The following is a 21,492-nucleotide window of genomic DNA, read 5'->3' on the forward strand; positions in this document are numbered from 1 at the left end:
TATCAAGCACAAGCAATGTCACTTCAGTAATATTATATCTACTATCTCCACAGATGCAGAGTTATTGCCAACAGGACAAATATTGGGGTTATGAAAATAGCTGGCATCAATATACAAATACTATAACCTTAGCTATCCTCAGTGGTAATTTTGGTATGCTAATAATTTTGTTTTCAGTTCTAAGAATAAAAATCATATTTATAAATCATTATTTTCAATTATTCATATCTTCCTAATACTTTTTCTTATTTTGAGCAAAGATTTCTTAATGTAAATAGTAGTAAGTCAAGGTACGTTCAATTTCAAACTTTTTTTGATTTTTAAATGACCTTCTTTAATGTCAAAGTTTTAAAGTACACTTTAAAAAAAAGAATTAATGGTAGATATGGAAGACATCATTTGCTATATTTTACATCTAGAAAGATGAATTAATTATACTGTTTTACAAAAATTCAAGCTGGGATATTCTTCCTTGCTAGCAGGTAAATAAAAGTCTTATTCTGCATTGTCTGAAGGTTTTGAAAATATTTACTCCTTCTCAAATGGACTATTAAGATGTTTAAGCTTTCATAACATTTACTGGCCAAAGACAAAAACAGATAAAACAAAATGCTTTATTCTCTGGGAATACAGTGGAAAATATTACGGTTCCCCATACTATTTAATTTTTTTTTTAAAGGCAATCTCTTCTTTGAATACAGCAATATATATACAGACAAAATGATCTGTAGTTTAGCAATCTTATTTTTTTCTGCTGAATAAGATTTTCTTTCTTTTTTTAACATTCTAATAAATGGGGATTTGAATAAATTACTACAACACGTTCAACTGCATTTATATTTCCTACTGCAGTTCAAACATGTAAGAGCAGAATAGGAGGCTGAAAATGCAACACCGATTTGTAGTTATTACAATTCTCACCAAGTTGCTGTGCAGCAAACCGCAAAACTTCACCACTGCCACAATAAAAGAGTGAGAAAGCCACAAGGTAAATTGTTTGTCTGTCTCTCTCTCTCTCTTTTCTTAACAGAGACTTGCAGGCTAGCTTTCTGTCGCTGGAACTCTACTGCTGTTTGGTTTAAAGTCGAGAAACTACTCATTATTTTGTTAGGTGTTCCTGGAAAAAAGTCTACATTTCTGTTTATCCCCCACTGCCAGAATCCGTAGCTTTTCTTTTTAAGTGCTGCAGAAAAAAGATCAAAGGTAAAATAGAATAATTTCTCTACTTCTCTGCGGGCAGGTGTTCTAAAGAGCACAAAAAATTGTAAGGATATTTGAAAGTTTAATTGTATAAATTACTCCAATCTTCCCAAAACTTCTATCATAATGTCCAAGTACTGTTGAGAGAGGAGGTGGGAAAGGGGGAAACCATTATTTATTCTGAGTTAAGCTTTCATTTCTAAAAACATCTTAATGACTGCAAAAGTATTATTTTCAACAGACAGTAAGTGAATATTTGGCAAAATGTTTGCAAATTGAAACAGGATATAATGTTGTCTAAATCTGAAATAGCAAATCCCAAAATATCTAATGCCTTTCTTTATTCAGATTAGACATAACAAATGTGTCAGGTACAGCAGTTAGTCTAGAAAAATACATTTAAAAAATCTTCAGCAGACCATGTTCCCTGTAACAAAATCTTCCAAAACCAATTTTACAAATTAATCTACATTAATGTAAAAAGGAATTCTCAAATTTAGCATCATCATTGTTTCTATCAAACATCTATCTATGAAAACATGGGTTTCCACTATCTGTAGATGTTAGAATTCATTATACATTTCTCTAATGTATCCTGTACATATTAAATAATCTAAAAGGCTCCTCTTGTAGTGCATTAACAATTTAGCAAGCACACACACAGTATTTTTCCAGTACCATTTGCATTATATTTATTTGCCTGCAAATGTAATTAACACCTAAAAGTGCACGCAGTTAGCTTTCCCAAACAGTCTGTTTCTCTGCAGAAACCCAAACTGGAAGTATTAAGCTACCTGTAGCTACTCTATTCATGATTAGAAATGTGTGACTAGAAGGTACTTTGAGACTATACAACTGATTTTATGTACATAAGCCAAAGGCCATTCAGTCTTCAGCATGTATTTACATTGAAAAATGTTCACTACCACAGGATCATACTGAAAACTCAGTATAGCATTAGAAAAGATCGGTATTTACTTAGGATTGTTAGCTGCAAATCAATATAGCACAAACTGTGACCCAAGAAATACCCTGAAAATGGACTTGTGTATTAAATAAAAATTCTAGATCACCACAGAACAAATATCCTCTTCTGGATAGTCTTGAAAGTTCAGTGTTTGAAATACTAGTGCGCTGCTTTATCAAACCACTAAAAAAAATTCCACCAAGGATAATGTGCAATATAATAATTTTTTAAAAAAGCCTCAAATGAAGGATTAGATTTGGATTACTGTAAACCAAACTGGCCACTGTTAGCACTAATTTAAGAAAGCCACTGCATGCAGAAACCCAGCTGAAATGATCCACACAGGATCAAACAGATTTAGTAAAGAGCTTAGGAAGCAATTCTTTTCACTCAAATTTTCAAGGCCAGTTGATAGATTTCTTGCCCTACCAACTGGAGGACTTAAAAAAAATAAAATAAAAAGCAGTTCCAGATTATCCAGTTTGAGATCAAGTTTTTCTCACCAAGAAATCCAGTGTATGCCTATACTAGATGTGTAGTTTGTTACAAAAAACGCAGAGTATAAACTACTGAAATTTTGTAACGAGTGAAATCCTAATGTTAACAACCTGCATAAACAGCAGTTAAAATGGTCAAACTCTCTTCCTGTTTCTTCCTTCCCGCCCCCAAAAGTGCAAAATCAAGATGCTGCTTGGTCCACAAACACAATACATCACATACAGAGATATCTGACTTCTGATGGGACACTGCTGCCAATCCATCACTTCCAGTTTGCAGTCTGAGAACACTTCAGCGTCCAAAGATGGAGTTCAATTCCAGCAGAATTAATTCTACAATCTGATTCTGGTACACTGTATGGACCGCTATGTTACCAGTCTCTTTTTCTGGCTTTAATAAAGTTGGACCAAAAACTATTGCTATACTTTGATAGGTCATTCGGTTCTTCTCCCCATTTTCCACTACTCTGAAGGGGGGAAAAAAGAAAATACACTTTAAAAATAAATTAATTAATTAGTGTTAGAACTTACTGTTGTCAATAAGTTTTTTTTTTTTTGCTTTTCAACACATTTATTCCTTCTGGCATCTATAAAACACTGCTGCCATATAGCCACTGCTGTAACTCCCTCTGCTTAGAAAAATCTTATACTTGAAACAATATTCTTGACAGCATCCCAACCTCAGATCCCTATAATCTAAAGCCATGGACAGTGTTTCAGTTTATTCACTGCCGAACTTGGGTTCATGTCTTTGGAAGCTTGTATAAACAAAAGTCTGGTGTTCTACTTTGATTAAAACACAATGAACATCAAAAGGAAAAAAGTAGTACATCGGTCCCTCAGGATTTATATTTTTTAAGAAAGTTCAGCTGTGCAATAGGACTTTCTCCTTCATCTGTTACTTACCTCTTGAGGTGTTTGAAAAGTACCTGCATGGTATCTTGGTTTGGCTTTGGCAATTGCTTAATTAAATCTTTGACAGCATGGACACGTTGTCTTGGTTCTTGTTCTGGAAAAGATAAAAGTTTACAACCCATAATTCAACTTCATTTAAAATCTATCAAAAACTCAATGAAGGGCACAATTCTGTACTGCTGATATTAGGTAGCATACTGCCATCTGCTGGCCAAATTATATAGTACTAGTAATTGATCTTCAGTAAGACAGCATTTCATAATATCTCCTTTTGAAATGATGAAAAGGAGAATAATTAAGTATACTGTGCACGATGTATGAAAATTCTGCACGCGTCTCTGGACTTACTAATTGCATTGACAAAGTCATTGAAGTGATTATATGTGAAGAGTGGTTCTGGCAGCTCTCTGAAAAACATTTTTAGCGCTCCTGTGATGACATGTATGTCTTCCCATTTACTGTCATTCAAGTCTAATTTCTCATCTGAAAGACAAGGTAAAGAATATAATTGTAGGCAATTTAACCAACCCAGGACACACCTCTACTCTTATTTCCAGGACTCGGAGTTAAAACCAAGGATAACATTCTTACCCCAGCTTCAGCCCCCTTTCTGCTGGGCAAGAGAATGGGAGCAGTAGCTCTACATGCTCTGTACCTACCTGTTAGAGGAGCTGCAGCATCGGCACTGTGGAACCCCCCATGTAAGGCTGATCCAATGACCCCCTATCAAAGTTCTGATGCAATATGTGGCAATGCAGCTCACAGGTCAGCCCTGAAGCAGCTACAGTAACAAAGACAGACCCACAGGACTATCTAGGTTATGCAAAGGGCCTTTTCAACCTTCAAAACAGTACAGGTTTAAGATGGTCAACTGGCTTAAAGTCGGTTTGACTCCGATCTCCTCTGGACAGAGTCCTTTGATGGACCTTTCAGGAGTGCAGAAAAAAATCCCATTGATGGTTGGTGTAAGTGGCAGAAAAATATCAAATGCTATTGTAAGTTCAGTACAGTTGCTTGCTTTCTATGGAGTATGGAAATGTTTTATTTGAATTAAATTCTTTTTAAATTGCCATGATCTTTTAAGAATTGTGTGGCATATTATACAGAGCCCTAGTTATGAGCAACCCTGACATGCTATTTGTTAAAGAATAAAGATAGCACCTTTGTAGAGCTTGGGTACCTGGTACCTTGCAGAACTCAGAAGTAGCTATTTAAGAGTATTTTAAACTTGTTTTCGTTTTGGGAGGGGAGGTGAAGGGGGGCACAGCAGTTTGTTTTTTTAATGAAAGACTGCAGTCTTCTTTTAAAGATTAACCAAAAAAGTATATTCCTAGACAATCTGAAGGTCTAAGAGTTTTGACAAATAGTCTTGCAGAGATTTTCAAACTGTTAATGAAGTTGAAGGGAACTTACCATGATTAACTGCAAACCTTAGCTTCTGTATCACTGCAAGGTTGCCACTGACTCGGTATAGCCCATCAACATCTAATCCTAAAACACATTTTAAATTCATTTTAATAGGTTAAAAATTCTTATGGATATTCAGGTACATTAATCTGCTGCTTGCTTTAGAGAACAGACAGAACCCCCCCCCCCCAATAAATGTAGACTGCAAATACATTTGCCAATAAAAGCTGATTTAAACTAGCTACTTTGTTGTTGATTTGTAGGGGTGAATTATTTACCGACAAGCAGTCCTGCCATTCCAAAACGCAGTTGAAATAATTTCTAAAATCTAACATACTAAAAGTGTGTGGCTTCCTGTTGTGCCCAGTGAAGCAAGGTATCCAGCTTAGTACGTCTGAGATAAAGTTATGTAAGGCACTTTCGAAAATCCTCTCTCTAATATTTAGTTATTGCAAGCAATGCGTAATACATGAAGAATTTAAGACACATGTATTCTCTCTAGAATAAATAAAACCACGAGTGGAGCCTGGGCCCAAGAGGGCAGTGGGAGTGTGGAGCTCAAGTGGCCAGGGTGTGAGTATAAGGGATCGTGGCATGGTGTAGGAAACCCCCACACCCTTCCCCCCTTGATACATAGCCCCCAGTGTTAACAGCAGGAGCACAGTAGGAATAATCACCTTCCTACTATTGCTGTAGAATTGGTGTATGACCAATTAAAAAAATTAGATGTTTACAAGTCAGTAGGACCAGATGATCTTCATCCAAGGGGCTGAAGGAGCTGGCTGAACTCATTGAGGAACCCCTAGCAAAACTCTTCCACAACTCGTGGCACTCTGGAGAAGTCCCCGAGGACTGGAAGGGGGCCAATGTTGTGCCCATTCACAAGAAGGGCAGGAAGGAGGACCCAGTTAACTATAGGCCAAATCAGCCTAACTTCCATCTTAGGGAAAATCCTAGAAAAGTTCATCAAGGAGTCTATCTGCGATAAGCTTACAGAAAGTAAGATTCTTAATGACAGCTAGCATGGCTTTGTCACAGGCAGGTCTTGCCTTACCAACCTCATCTCCTTCTATGACCACGTAACTCGCCATCAGGACATGAGGGAGCACAATGACATTGTATACCTTGATTTCCAAAAGGCCTTTGATCTAGTATCCCACAATGTCCACCTGGGGTCACCTGACCTGCAGTTACCTTTTCTGCTTGGTGCAGGGGGCTGGACTCTATGATCTTCCGAGGTCCCTTCCAGCGTTACGATTTACGAAGCTATGAAACCATCATGCAGGAGCACTCAGAGTGCTTATGCCTGTGCTAAGCAGCACACAGCTCCGGCCAGCACTGCACGCAGGGGCAATGACTGCAGCCCTGCCAGGCCAATTTTATCACGGGGGCTCCGCACAGTGCACGTGGAGCTCCCAGCACTCCTATGGCACTGGGGAAAGCCCTGCATGCTGGAGCCAGCTACCTTCGCTGCTCTCCGATACAGGTTCTGGGACTCCGCTGGAAGTGGAGGGGAGCCCTGGTCCCTGCTTCCCCACAGAGTCCCGGGTCTACACAGCAGGGAGTGGCAAAGGCAGCTGGTTTCTGTGTGTGGGGCTTAGTCCAGAGAAGGCTGAGAGACGATTCAATAGTAGCCTTTGACTACCTGAAAGGGAGTTCGAAAGAGAATGGATCTAGACTGTTCTCAGTGGTGGCAGATGACAGAACAAGGAGCAATAGTCTCAAGTGGCAGCAAGGGAAGTTTAGGTTATGTATCAGGAAGAATTTTCTCACTAGGAGGGTAGTAAAACTAGGGAACAGGTTACCCAGAGAGGTTGTGGACTCGGTCCTTGGCTGGGATAATCTAGCTGGGGATAGTTCTGCTCTGAGCAGGGGGTTGAACTAGATGGCCTCCTGAGGTCTCTTCCAACCCTAAATTTTCTATGATTCTATAGATGAGGAAATAAAAGTAAGTTTGGAGCCCTAGTCATCTACACTTTTACATATAATAAATGATATTATAAGGTTTTATAGTCTTGTGCAGACTTCCTAGAATGGTAAGGGTGGTTTTCAATTTAGACATCCTTTAATATTTGCATAAGAGGATCTGTACTTTTATTACTGCCTACAGGAGTGCAGGAGAGCATGTTCAATATATTCCAACATTTATAAAAGCTGTAGACGTTGATCATTTTAGCTGTGTGAACCATTTTTTAACTTTTGTCAGTGCAATGGGTTGAAGGACCTCAACTGATCTGATGTCACCTAAAAGCACAGATGCTGTAAGTAAGGTTTCCTTGAAATGAACTCACAGAAAAAAAATAGTCTTGTTTTAAGAAAATGGTGTTTTGTTACTACAGCAGTTTTCCTGGTTACGTCCTGACACTCCACTTCCCACTTCCTCCCCTCCTGTCCAAAATCATAAGAGATGCTCCCAGTTCCTCTTACTTGCCACCTATCTTGCTGGATCCCCACTGCTGCTGAACTGCCTGATATATGCCCAAATAAGATCCAAGCCTCAACTACAACTTTCCGATAGGGATCTGACCCCTTTCTGTCCATCTCCAATCTGCACCCCAAAGGAGATTACTAACTCTGTATGCAGTCCATTGACTTTACAAGAATCAAGTGAAAGCCACAGAACTTTAACCTTTCAAAATTAGGTAACTCAGAGGGCAAGAAAAGACAAATATATTCACCCTACCATGTTCCTCAACATGATCAATGCACAGCTTCACAAACTTTGGCACGGTGCTATTTTCTCTCTGACACAAGCTGGTGAGGTTTGAGCCAAACACCTGATCTGTAAACAAATAAAAAAAGACGAATTTACAGTGGAATGGGATTCAACGATATAACTACTTTCATGCAAAGTCTCTCAGAGTAAAAGCTGATGGAAATGGTTACCCAGAGGGTTAAGAGTTACACTAGGCAGGTCTTTGAAAACTGCTAAGCATCCAACAGCTACCATTAAAAACAGCAGTAGCTGCTGGGTGCTGAACCATGGAAAACCCATCCCCAAATACAAGAGCAGTCCAATTCTGAAATCCAGCCCAACATGTCTGTCTGATGATCGCACAAGGAATTTGAAATAAAAAAATTAGTGTACCCCCCGATTCACAGTTCTACCTCACATATATCTGGGAATTGCAGTAAAAATATTGCATGTAGTTTTTATCTGTGTTTTGGCACTATCGTGATACTAGAATAAAACTTACACATAGATAAAAATAGAGATATTTAACCACTTCTCTTTTGTTATAGCACTCAGCATTCCAGCATCTAACTGCCTGACCTACAGAAATCACTTCTCATACCCTTAGGTAAACTATAATAAGTACCATGGAGCTGTCATTTTAAGAAGAGAACTTAAAGGATTTCTGCATGTCCTGTTGTATCCTGTGCTCCTGACGAGAGTGACCACACAGGTTTGTGCAAAAAAAAAAAAAAAAAAAAAAAAAAATTACTGTCATCCTTGGCCTACATTTTTAGGCAGAGGAGGAGTTTCAGGAGACACTGAATTAAAAGTTTCTGACACTAGTTTTAATAGTACTTAAAAGAGCTACTAAAAATGACCTTTCACCTTATATACTCGTTTAACCCCATATTCATCTGTAAGTGACTTAAGTACTCTAAGCATGTGATGAGATGTGTGATCACGGCAGAAGGATGGATGTTTGCCTGGGGACACGAAACTGGGCTCTGCACAGACATGCTGGTACAGGCTTGGGGCCTGGTTTGGATGCCTATATACAAGGTTATGTAACAAGTGGTTTTGAACCTTCTTCTTAAAGCCTTCTAGTAACAAAAATAAGGATGTAGTGAGGTTCTTACTGCAAAACCGAATGAAAAGCTATATGGACAATGAGATGCAAGCTAGTGTTTAATAAAGAATCTTGCCATGTCAGTTTAAATCTTTCAGTAATTTGCTGGAGTCTGCACTTGTGCCACGTTTTGTGTTAAGACAGAATAATCTGCCACTGATGCTCTGTAGCAGGGGTGGGCAAAGTCTGGCCTCCAGGCCAGGACCGGCCAGCAGTGGACTCCCATTTCCCAGCAGCCCCTCCCTGGGTAGCTGGGGCCAGTTTCCATGGAGACCTCAGCAGCAGCTGTGCTGTAATAGCGCTGCTGGGGTTTCCATGGCAACCAGTCCCAGCAGCCCTGAGAGGCAGCCTCTTCCTGGTAGGGAATAAAGAGGGGGCTGTGCTGCAGGCAGGAGTGGGGTGGGCTCAGCTGCTGCCACCTGTGCAGGGCAGGCAGTGGCAGCGCTGCTGGGAGGGGTGGCTATGTGGGGGGTTACGAGGAATTTTGGGGTGGCTATAGCCCCCTCCAAGCTACCCTCCAGGGTTGCTGGCAGGGCTTAGAGCTGCTCCAGAGCCCAGCTGAGATCCTGCAGTGGTGAAAGTGTGGTCTAGAGCCAGGGCAGAACTGTAATGTGCAGCCTGCATGCCCTGGGAAGGGGTGTGCAGGCTGCAGATGGCAACTCTGCCCCAGACAGCAACCCCAGCCTTGTGCTATTACAGCATGGCTGCTGCTGGGGTTTCAATGGAAACTGGCCCTAGGCATGTGGGTAGGGGCTGCTGGGAAATGTAGTCCAGCTGCCGGATCTGCCATTTTGCCCACCCCTGCTCTATCGTGTGGTATTTCTACATTGCTTTCCCCTTCATTTGCCAAAGATGTTGGCCTGTACCTTTTTGCCCCTCATGTCTTTTGCTTTCTTTAGTGGTGCCCCACAACTTGGAAACCTTCCCAATTCAGGTCCATCAGGTCTTTATTTCTCCATTTCAAATCTGTCAGCAAATTGCTAAATCACCTGTTTCTATCGCGAAGCTCACAAATACATGAAAAAGCAAACAGAAAAGGACATTTACAAGTATAAATGGACCACCTCTCGGGGGACTGCCTGCGAACATTTTCCTTCTGTCTAGGATTGAATGAAAGCTCTGTCTGGAACAAAATGGTCCCCTCTCTGTGCACCCTCCCCCACTATACAGAACAGTTGCTGGTAACCTTGTCCATCTTCGAGCTAAAACTACCAGCCTCAGGTCAGAGATGGGGGAGGTGCTACGACCTGCCTAGTGCTGCCACTTCTCGTCAAGGTGACATGAGGAAAGATCTAGCAGCCATAGGCCCCTGCCAAAAGCCCCTGAAAGTCCCATGGCCATGGGTTGCCTACCCTTGGTATAGAGCACCAAATATTCTTTTGGTGCCTGCCTAAATTCAGACAGGAATGTAGTAAGTTTTGCAGCTGTGAATCCTAACGGGAAATCCCTAGACTATTTAAGAACATTTATCTTTCAGTGCACATTTGCATTTTCTTCCACTGTATCTTAAAACATTTTCTTTAATTTTACTAACATTTTCATCTATTAAAATATATTAAAATACAGTTAGTCTTAATTAATGCACACTGTTTCCTATCATTTTTTCAACTTTTTCCCTAATCAGCTGCTTTGGTAAATCAAGCAGTTTAACACAGTTATGTTTTGGCCCAGTGATCATCACACTATTGCTAGTCTCTCAGAGGTTTAAACACTAAACTATTAAATTGAGCCTGTGGCTAGTAAAGCAACCAAAATGCTGGCTTGCTCCATAGATGCTTCTCAGGCAAATCCCAGAACGTCATTCTCCCCTTGTACTCGGCCTTGGTGAGGCCACAGCTGGAGCACTGCGTCCAGTTTTGGGCCCCACAATTCAAAAAGGATGTGGAGAAGCTTGAGAGAGTCCAGAGGAGAGCCACGCGCATGATCAGAGGTCAGGAAAACAGATCTTACGATGACTGGCTGAGAGCCATGGGGCTCTTTAGCCTGGAAAAGCACAGGCTCAGGGGTGATCTGATGGCCACCTATAAGTTTATCAAGGGTGACCACCAGGATCTGGGGGAACGTCTGTCACCAGAGCACCCCAAGGGATGATGAGGTTGAATGGTCAAACTCCTGCAAGACTGTTTCAGGCTGGACATAAGGAAATATTTCTTTACTGTCTGAGCCCTCAAGGTCTGGAACAGTCTGCAATCAGAGGTGGTTCAAGCACCTACATTGAGCACCTTCAAAAGTAAACAGGATGCTTATCTTGCTGGGATCCTATGACCCCAGCTGACTTCCTGCCCTTCGGGTGGGAGGCTGGACTCGATGATCTCCTGAGGTCCCTTCTAGCCCTAATGCCTATGAAATCTATGAAATTAATTCTAGGTATTTGAATGGAATAAAATTGGCAGTCTGGGGATAATTCTTTGCATCCAAACCAAATAAAAATCTCAATTTACTTTGTAATTAGGATTTAGGCATGTAAACAGACATGGTATATATGTTGGTGCTCGTACTACTGAACCAAATTAGTTGAAATGTGAAGCTTGGCAAGTCAGTGTTGGAATGTGGTTTCAGTTGGTACATATCTACCAACACGGGTGATCCCCATAGTTATTGACTCAAGGGGACTCTTAACTTCAAAGCAATCTCTTGTACATTGGATACATTAAAACCTAAAACCTAGAATTAGAATCAGGTAAACAGTGTTTGTAAACAAATGGTTTAAGTATTTAAATCTGCATCAGCACACTTTTAATTTAGGGTTTTTTAAAATAAATGTGTAACAACTGAAACCACTGCATACCAATCTATCGACTCTTATATAAGTCTGATGCAAGACTGTTTGGAAAAAATACATTTAAGTGACAGTAAAAGTAAGAGGAAGGCAAAGAATAAAGACATTAATGAAATCTCCTTTAAATTCATGTTGTTTAATTTTGGTATTTGGTTGTTCTGAATAGAAGGTTGTCTGGTACCATCCATGGGGCAAAAGCCCAAATGGAGAGATGAAAATGTACATGTGCGCTCAAACTCCATACCCCAAGAAAACAATTTTTTTCACTTTCGTTTTTGCATTCCAGCTGGAAGTGCAGCTCAATAAATAGGAACTTACCTATTGGCAAGACAAAGGATTTTTTGTGGGCAGCTCATGACACGCAGAGCCAATTTTGTGCTTTTTTTTTCAGTGAGCCCCACCCACCATCTGCACTGCTGATTGGCCCAGGGGCCTCTGCAGCCATTTCCCTCATCTCTGATTGGCCAAGAGGTCAATCACTCATGTTCATGCTGCAGTATTGCAAATGGCTTCTTAAAAGATGGTGCCAAGACCTTTTCGATTTCCTGATTGGTACCTTCACTGAGTCTTTGTCAACAGCTCAGCCACTCAGTAGTGCTTTCTCAAACCACATGCTCTATGGCTGTCGTGACTGCTATGCTTTTTTTTTTTTGAGGCGACTCCAAACAAAATTGTGGGAAATGCCATTTTTTGCAGTTACCATGAAAACAGTTTGGTTTCCATGAAAACCATGAGACTACAATTAAAGTAGATCCCTACCAATAAACTCTGCTTTCCAAAAGTACATCAGTTTTCAAAATGTTCTTGGAATCTCATCCTTGTCCATAATAATTTGAAGATTATATTCTCCATCTAAATTGAGTTCGGTGGCTTCTAGAGCCATTATATACCAATCAATACACTGATAAGCCAACATACATCTACCATCTGCAACAAAGATGACTGGTTCTTACACAGTAAACTATGAGTCTGTCTTCCTCTAGAACTACTCTAGACCTAGATTTTTAAAAACCTAGCTTGTTAAAAAGCATTCTGCATAAATAAGGTTAATTTACCCTTAATGTAGCCCTTCTCACGGACAGCTTGTAACGTAGGTCGCCGTGTGAGAAATTTCTTCAGCTTTGTTTTGGTCTTCTTCTGTTCTGAAGCATCTATACTGCTAGACAGCTTCATTGCTGAAGAAGAAAAATTAAATTTAAATACAAAAATAATCTCTTCCACACACACATACACAAATAAAATTGAGAAGCGCTGAGTAATTAAACAACAGAAGAAATGCTAGAGCTGGGAAATGCTTCAGGAGAAAAATAGCACATCAAATGGACGACTGAATCAAAGTTTAATTTTAATATATGAAATCACGTGCTATTTGCTGGGCCCTTTCCAAACTCTCAGAAAGCCCCTTCTTATAGATCTTAAAAAAAAAGAGGATTACTCACAACACTGCTTCAGGCACATGTGATTTATCACAACTACACAATTTACCAGTTTACCTTACTTTCAGTCTTCCGTATTAAAAAAAAAAAAAAAAAAAAAAAGAATCAAACCTCCTCAGTGTGAAGTCTCACCTGCCGTGAAAAGTTAAGCTTTTCACATAAGCCCAGAAGCAAAAAATAAAATTACATTTGAACAAAATAACTCACTACTGTGACTAAGAAACACTTGCACTCAGTCCTCACGCTGAAGCAATGATAAAAAGTTATTACTCCTTTCATGTTATAAAAGATTAATTTATATTAGTATTAAATTAATTGCAATTCAATTTCTAATTTAACAGTGGAGGTATTTATAGATGCTGCATTTAGATGAAAATAAAACAAGTAAAACAACCAATTCAAGAACACTTTTCCACTTTAATACAATATAATGGACAAAGCAAACACAATATGTGGTATTTTAAAACTGTATAATAGTTTGGGGAAAAAAAATCTATGTGTGTGTTGTCGTCTCGCATTATCTACACATAACAAAAAGCAAGATTTAATTTTTAGGTAACCTAGAAACATTAGCATCGCCTACAAATTGGCACAGTGACACAGAAGCAATTCAAAGTTAGGATATTAACGTAGGAGGCCTTGGTTCAAAACACTCCCTCTGCATGATTTAAAAGATGGACCTAAACCTGGGCCTCACCACCCAGGAGAATGGCTACCTACTAACAGGTTACATGGTGGTCTGGGGTAAGTCTCTCTTCCCTCGCAGACATTAAAAAAAAAAAAAAAAAGGAATGATTGGGCTATGAGATATTTTACACTATACTTCTGCCACACCACACATACACTGGCAGGCGGCATGTTTGGGATGGGGCATAAAATTCCTTAAATCCCAACTGTGCAACTGGCACAGGACAAAATGGCACTGTCCCCAGCCTGATCCCATCGACTGGAAAGGGAGTGACTTTTTCCCAAAACCTGGGGCTGCCCTGTGCCCAGTCCTGACACTAAGTTGAATTTCAGGATTGGGAACAGAGCAGTGTTAGGTCTTAAAGTGTGCTGTCAGCAGTGTGCATGCAACCAGGTGACTGCTCACTGAAGTAAACAGCTGGGGATTTGGGAATTCCTCTATCCCCAGCTGCCCATGCCACAAACCTGATAGGGGCACACATTTAGCCAGGAAGCTCCCCAGTGCCCATGCTCCAACTCAAAAGCTTCCATGTACAAGTGTATGCAGCTGAACATCTGTGAGGTCTCAGACTCCCAGCTGTCTGTGACACAGGCCCAGGAATGGGGTGTTCAGCCTGGATTTAAATGTCTCCACATAAGGGAGTCCTTTGGCTTCCAGTAAAGGAACATTTAAAACCATACCATGAAGCCCAATCTTGCATGCCACACACTGAAACACAATACATACCCACCACAAACATGTTCTATATTCCACATGGAACATCTTTGTGGCTGACTTGCCATTTTATCAGACCATAAATAGGTTGAAAGTGTGGCATGGTGCAATTTATGGCTCAATTAACATGTTAATCATGGCAGAAATGTAATGTCTGCCAGGATACGGTCACTCCTGTTTCATCTATTCCATATTTTATGAATGTCGATAGTCATTGGGAAGGCACAACTTGAAGGCCTATCTGGTAGTTAAGAATACTCTTCAATGAGGCCAGAAACCAGAATCATTCCAATTAAGATGTAATTATTTATACAAAGTAGAACATCTTTAACAGGAGAGACTACCTTAGAATACCCTAACAGCTTTGTGACTAGGGCATTCAAGAGAGGATACCCAAATTCAAGCTCCTGATCTAAATAAGGGAAGAGGCAATTTGAATCTGGGCCTTCTAGCTCCCTGACTAGCATTTCAAACACCGGGCTGTAGGCTAGCGGCTCTGTTGTCACCATTGGCACTTTTTCTTTATTGTACAAATGGCACCTTGAAAGGAAAAAAAGGTCAAACGAACTATTAAATGAGATGTTTTATACCATGGCAGTCCGATGGGCAGCCTATGGGTGGTTAATGTGTAGCCATTCAACCTGTGGGCCCTGAAACCATGTCTGTCCCACTACCGTGCCAGAGACACAGAGACTTTTTACTGTTTAGAATGCGATTATACAAACATTAAAAGCAAACAGTGAAAGTGTAAAGGTATGTGGCTTTCCCAGGGGCTGAGCGTGAAACACTTGCCAGCAAAAAGCAACCCCGCCCCCCCCCCACAATGTCACTATAGGTTGACACCTCCCTCCCCCATGTCCCTCATGGAATTATATGTGAAGGACCAGCTGTCCATTTTCCACCTTGCAAAGTACCCTCTTGATGGCCCAGCATGATGAAAAATTGATGCTCATTTTGTTACAAGGTGAATTGTCCAAATTCGGAGAAAGGAGAGGAGAGAGGAACCGACTTCTAGACAGAATGACGAATTAAGTTTAACAAGGAATTTTAAAATGTGGAATTAAAGAAAAAAATCTAGTGTAGATATGTAGGTCTTGAAAAGCTTATGCAAATAAATTAATGGAACTTAAAAATCAGACAGTTAAGTTTCAAAATTATGAAAAGCAGTAATAATTAAATATATGGATGTTGCACTGTGCTTTGGCACATAGCTGATAAGATTCTTTGAGTAATATTAACCTCATATTTGCTTTCTTCTCATTTTTTGGCTTTTAAATAATTTATACTTATAGCATAAGAGATCTTCTTTGTTTAAATTAAACCTTCTTCCAACCATAAAAAGCTAGGTGGGATCAACATAATCAATGGAAACTTATTAAGAGTTAGCTGTACTTACAACGAAGTTTCTTAGAATCCTTATTATCCTTCTCTTTGTCTTGCTTTTCCAGCCCTGGGGAATCTGGTACATCATCTTCTAATGCCTCATCAGACTCTACTGCCTATGTTAAAAAAAATTATATATAGGCAAATCAGGTTGACTCTTGCAGATTAGAGGACACAGTAATAACATATTTTAATCACACTCCTGGGAAATCCGATCTGCAATAAAATAATGCTTAAAAAAATACTAAACCACCGATCTTTTGGAACTGTGATGTCATAATCTATTATGTTATTTTCATTTCTGTATCAGTAAGAACAGTATTTAATCATTAACAATTATGGGGATAATTTAGAAGATAAACTTCAGAAAATGTTACTGAACACTCAAAAAATGAATTGAATACAGTCAATGTTGAGGAATGAGCAGGAAAAGAACACACCTGATGAGACTTCAAAAGCCTCAAACAACATATATATGGTATTTTTTCACAGGCTTGTAAACAATACTAGCCATTTCATTATTCCCCCTCAGATTTATTATTATTATTTTTTTAATCAGCGTGAGGACAGGGTTACTTCCTATAAACATAGGATAGTTACCCTACCTTTAAATCTTGAAGTTTGCTGTTTCTGTAACATGACTGTTGGCAGAGCATTATTGGATATATTACCAGAACCATACACTGAAATCAGTGTGATACAATGATCTTGTTGGCTTCTGAAAACCTTGCCCTGTGCATCAACGTTCATGTTTTCTCAGCACATTAAGTTGCATCTGAGCAATTCTATCAGTGTGGAATATTTTCCACAATCAAAGATTCCAACCATTCAGCACTTTAATTAGAGTAGTTCTGGGAGCTGCTCTAATTAAAGCACCCCCTGCCACACCTCTGGAGCATGTGTAAAAGTGCCCAAATAGACCAAGTCACAGATTGTATTAATTTAGATTCTGATGGAAGTGTCCTACCACAATCTCCCCAATAACCTCTCCCAAATACAAAGATTCCAGGCAGTGTTAGGTGCTATTTGTCAGCATCACCTTTGTATCAGCAGAAAGAAACTGGCCTCATGTCTTCTGAAGGGAAGCTCAGATAATCGATTAAAGCAAGGCAATACTGACTTTTACCAAGCAAGGAGAATCAGATCTAATTTACATGTTACCAAAACACCACTAATTCAAGTGACTAACAGTAACAAACTCAAACAGAAGTCAGGATTCCAAATTCAGGTACACTTAAGATTCATCTCTCTGCCATGCAAGAATTTTTCGGTTATTCAATATATTTCAGATGGGGAATTCAAGGACGGGGAAGATCAAGGAACTTGTCCAGTAAGCCACTCTGAGCAAGGCTGCATCTGACTAGAAAACTGGATCCAGGGCCACAAGTCCCAGTCAGTCACCAAGGTCACTGCACCATCCTTCTTTCCTTGTCAGTGTTGATATTATTTTGTTAATCAGTCACCAGAAAATACAGAACAAGTATCATATGCCCTCTTCTTCCTGCCTCTAGTACTTGTGCAGGGAAGCAAGGAAACAAAACTGTTTGAGAAGTTGGAATCATAAAATAAATACACAAATTAATTTTCTAAATATTATGCATGCCCTTGAAAAGAATGTCTTTATGATTTAAGCACATACCTGATTACTGATGGTTAAAGTAAGAACTTTAAGCCACTCATTAATCGAACTATCATTATCCGATTGTATTAAGAGTTCAGTTCCTTGTCGGGTTTTCAACTTTAAAGAAAAGAAAGAACTTATGTGAATTAAAAACAAACACAAATATTCAAATATGATTCAGTGTTTCAGTACCATACACCAACAGGATGTTAAACAGGAGACAAGGACAAATATTTTAAGAAGAGATAATAGTAATGCAAAGACACTATTTTCCCTCTGATATTTAGCAGTGCAACAACAACTTGTTGCACCCCTTGCCCTTTGGCAGGGCTCCAGCTGAGCTCCAACTCAGGGCAGAGCACATGGTTGCTCTAGCTCCAGCACAGCCAGGTAGCAGCAGCAGTGGTGGCAGCACTGGCCTGGGCTCTGGCCAATGCTGGAAGCTCTGGCCCAGGCTTTGGCTTCAGGTCCCAGCCGGACCTACTGCTGCAACAGGTGCTGTATGACTGGGCTGAGGCTGGAGAAATCACACGTTCCTTGCCCCAGGCTGGAGGCAGGGCATAGATTTAGGGTGACCCTCCAATAATTAGATTCTATACTTGGAAAATTACAACAAATTTATAACATTTTCCAAGTACAGAATCTAATTATTGGAGGGTCACCCTAAATTCAGAGTAATCTTAGATTAATATAAGAAAAGACGTTACAAAATAAGATACTGATATAACAAGGTGACCAATAGTTAAAAGTTATTCAACACACAGAATCATTGTTATTTTACACCAAAATTAGGTCAACTGTTATTTACAAGCCATATTAAAATGAAAAAAGTCTAATGCCTGCTACTGTTTGCTGAATAAAACTTTATATCCCTAGAAAAAACAGATGAGTAAATCTCAAATAGCAAAGCCATTATTGTACAGTTTTCACATACTACATCCATATGTGTACACATTTAAGTACGAAAAAAGTTATCTTGAAATGACTACACCACCAAAAACAACTTCTTTTAAAACAACAAATAAGTAACTAAATTTACCTCAATGACATTCTTTTTGCTGGATTTGTCCTTTGAAGCCCAGTCAATAAATGCCCCTCTAAGATCCACTGTAAATTCTGGCTTAGATTGATTAACCCCAAACTTCTGAAAAAAAGAATGATGATTATTTTCCAGGAGAAGTGACCCATAAAATGTGTGTGCAGTCTTATGTTCCCCTGAGTGTAATCGATCTTTGAATTCTGCAGTCTACACAAGTTAACCCGAGTACAGTACTTTGCCACTACCTAGCTAAAGTGGTGCCCTGAAAAACAAATTATGTCTAAAGAAAGAACATCTTTTTGTTTAAAATATTTACTGGTAGCATTAGTATGTAGCTGGCTAGCTTCAAATACAGACCAGGCTCCTGCAGAGAATTTCTGTTTCACTATAACAATGATAAACTACACGCAGCTGCATTTGATTATATATGATTTGGTCAAAGACAAGTGGTCCAGTAAAAGACAGCACACACAAACATTCTTGCCCCTCACTTTTTTTCCTGGATCACCACAGCTACAATATCACCCCAACTCTACAGGTGAAACCATTTCAGTGGTTAGCCAGTACCTGGGCTTAACACAAAAAACCAAAAACACTACTGGCTTCGCTAGACGTATAGTGACATGCCCTTAACAGAAGATAGTAAAATCACCTTGTGTATTGAAAAGGGACATCAATCCTTTACATTTATTAAAACATCAACTGATAGTTTACATTAAAATTCAAGTTTTACTTAAAATGTTTCCCTGATGCACTTTTTAGCACAAATACTGCAGAACTGAATGCGAGTACGCTGAAGCAGAAAGCAATTTCATTGTCTAAACCTGAACAACAAGCAAATGGTGAAAATGTGATTTAACCCACAAGCATCCAGTCAAACAAGGGGTGGGGGAGAGTGGGGCATCTGTAGCTTTTTTGTTTTTTTCCTGATGGCACAGACAGCAATAAGCTTGCTAAACTTGGAGTGTTACACTTCCCAATTTAGCTTTAAAAGCATAATAAAAGTAAAACACACCCTCATAGACCAGCATAAACTCTTAAAAGTGAACTTGGGCATTGTAACAATTTTAACCCCTTCATGCAACTTCAACTTCCCTTAAAGGCTTCAAAGGTCAATGGTCCTTATATAGACAGAAAACTGAAGTTTGGTTATGAATAATTTTTGGTTCCACGACTCTTAGTAGCCAAAAGGTGAGATGAGAAATAAGGAGGCAGCGGTACAAAAATGCAGGGGCATACTAGGAAAGACTTCTAGCTGCAATAAAGTAATTACCTAAACATGTTTTCTGTTTATTGAAAAGTGAATATAGTGGTCATGTAAAGCATTTATTTGACAACTAGAGATTAAAAACCCCTGATTAGCTACTGAAGAAAGCAACACCTATACAAACTCCAGTCTTGACAGACAGATTTCAAAAGGGCTCAGGAGGCAAGTATGAGAACAGCTCAGGGCCCGTGCCTGTTTCATTTCTTTGCTCTATTGAGATTGTTCCCAAGTACCAGGAAGCCAGTTAGCGCCAATAATTTTGTAACAGACACTGTCCTGTAGGACTGTGGTTCCCAACCTTTTATATACTGTGGACTGCCAAACTTACTCTAAGAATCTGGGGCAGAAGGCTAGACTCCATGATCTTCTGAGGTCCCTTCCAGCCCTAATGTCTATGAAATTTTGGCAGAACAGGTATAGAAACAATCTAATTTACATATTTAAGTGTAATTAACATATTTAAATGTAATTGGGGGGTTGCAAGGATTGGGTTGGGGTACCCTGCAGGGGAGGGAGCTGCACAGGCAGTGGCCATGGAGGGGGACCCAGCTGGTGCTGCCCAGGGAGAAGGGGCTCTACTGCCTCCCTAGGAGCAAACAGCAAAGCTGCCTCCCCACCCTCTACCCTGGGCATTTCCCCACCTGCATCCCCCTGCTCCCAGGCATGGGTGGGGTTGGGGGGGTCCTGCCTGGCTCAGCACAGGCCCCAGTACCTGCTGCATGGGCAGCACCTCGCCAGGTGCGGCGATGGTGGTGGGAGCGGGATGGGGTGCGCAGAGCCGGTGAGAGGGAGGAAGGGGAACAGGAAGGCTACAAGGGAAATAAATTGTGAGGGGCAGAGGGCAAGGGGGCACCTGACCCTCCTAGGCACTATTTTACCTGCTGAAGTAGTGGGAGGGGGAATGAAATCAAGACACTCTGATAATTAGATTCTACACCTGGAAGATTATAACAAATTTATTAATTTTATGTATACAGAATCTAATTATTGGGGGGGGGGGGTCATCTTGTACGAGTGAATAATATTTTTTTTCTTCACAGCAAAAACAAGAAAGAAAAATTACTGAAAGAAACAGAATCTTCAGAAAGATTTAATGTTCCAAATAGACAGCTGTAATTTCATTCTTTGATGTTTCTGTCTGTATGCTGAACACAGCTAGGAAATGACAGCACGATATTTATAGGCTTAGTATATAGAACCTTAGTATTCAGACTATATGCATTAAATGCAGATGTTAACAGAGAAGGTAGATTTTTACACAGATAGACAGTTGAACATTGCAAAGCTCAGATCATGTCTGCTGTATTTCAGCAGGTCACAAATTTCATGGAACACACACACACACACACACACACACACACACACACACACACACACACACACACACACACACACACACACACACACACACACACTAATTAACCCTGCAAAGCAAGACTCAGTTGAAATTCCAAAGCACAGAAAATCCACATTACTACTCTTCTGCAGCACTAAACCTCACAGGTACAGTAAGCATGTTAGTTAGGCTCCATCTACACATTACACTCAAGGCACATAGGATGGGACCTAACCAGTTAATCACACCTTAAATGGTCACCCAGCCAAATGTTCAATCAATTAATGGAGTAATAAAAAGAGGAATAAACTACAAAGCTTATTCCACAAAATGTGGAATAACTTTGTAGTAGCTTACTATCATGGCATTAACTGAACATGTGGCCGGGGCCCCTGTGGGTGTCATGTGCTCCCATGTGCACCCCCCACACCTGGAAGCTC

The 21,492-nt window shown here is 40.0% G+C and overlaps 1 protein-coding gene across 6 annotated transcripts in view; it reads right to left on the minus strand.

The window, feature by feature from the left end:
* The window catches only part of ARHGAP12 (Rho GTPase activating protein 12), a 181,067-nt gene that overhangs the window by 40,873 nt on the left and 118,702 nt on the right, over positions 1–21,492 (minus strand). For 3 of the 6 annotated variants that reach the window (XM_090047524.1, XM_090047520.1, XM_090047525.1), the window contains 9 exons: positions 18,450–18,551; positions 17,429–17,527; positions 15,803–15,905; positions 12,624–12,743; positions 7,670–7,768; positions 4,993–5,070; positions 3,928–4,062; positions 3,571–3,673; positions 1,525–3,131 (listed from right to left, as the gene is read on the minus strand). In XM_090047524.1, the coding sequence (XP_089903650.1) occupies positions 2,957–3,131; positions 3,571–3,673; positions 3,928–4,062; positions 4,993–5,070; positions 7,670–7,768; positions 12,624–12,743; positions 15,803–15,905; positions 17,429–17,527; positions 18,450–18,551 (1,014 nt within the window). In that variant the 3' untranslated portion in view covers positions 1,525–2,956. Of the gene's footprint in view, positions 1–1,524; positions 3,132–3,570; positions 3,674–3,927; positions 4,063–4,992; positions 5,071–7,669; positions 7,769–12,623; positions 12,744–15,802; positions 15,906–17,428; positions 17,528–18,449; positions 18,555–21,492 lie in introns of those variants that run through there. The other 3 variants (XM_090047523.1, XM_090047522.1, XM_090047521.1) reach the window with 3 other exon arrangements.

Source organism: Crocodylus siamensis, chromosome 5 (genome assembly GCF_052110815.1).
Source record: "Crocodylus siamensis isolate JL-2025a chromosome 5, ASM5211081v1, whole genome shotgun sequence".
NCBI lineage: Eukaryota > Metazoa > Chordata > Crocodylia > Crocodylidae > Crocodylus > Crocodylus siamensis.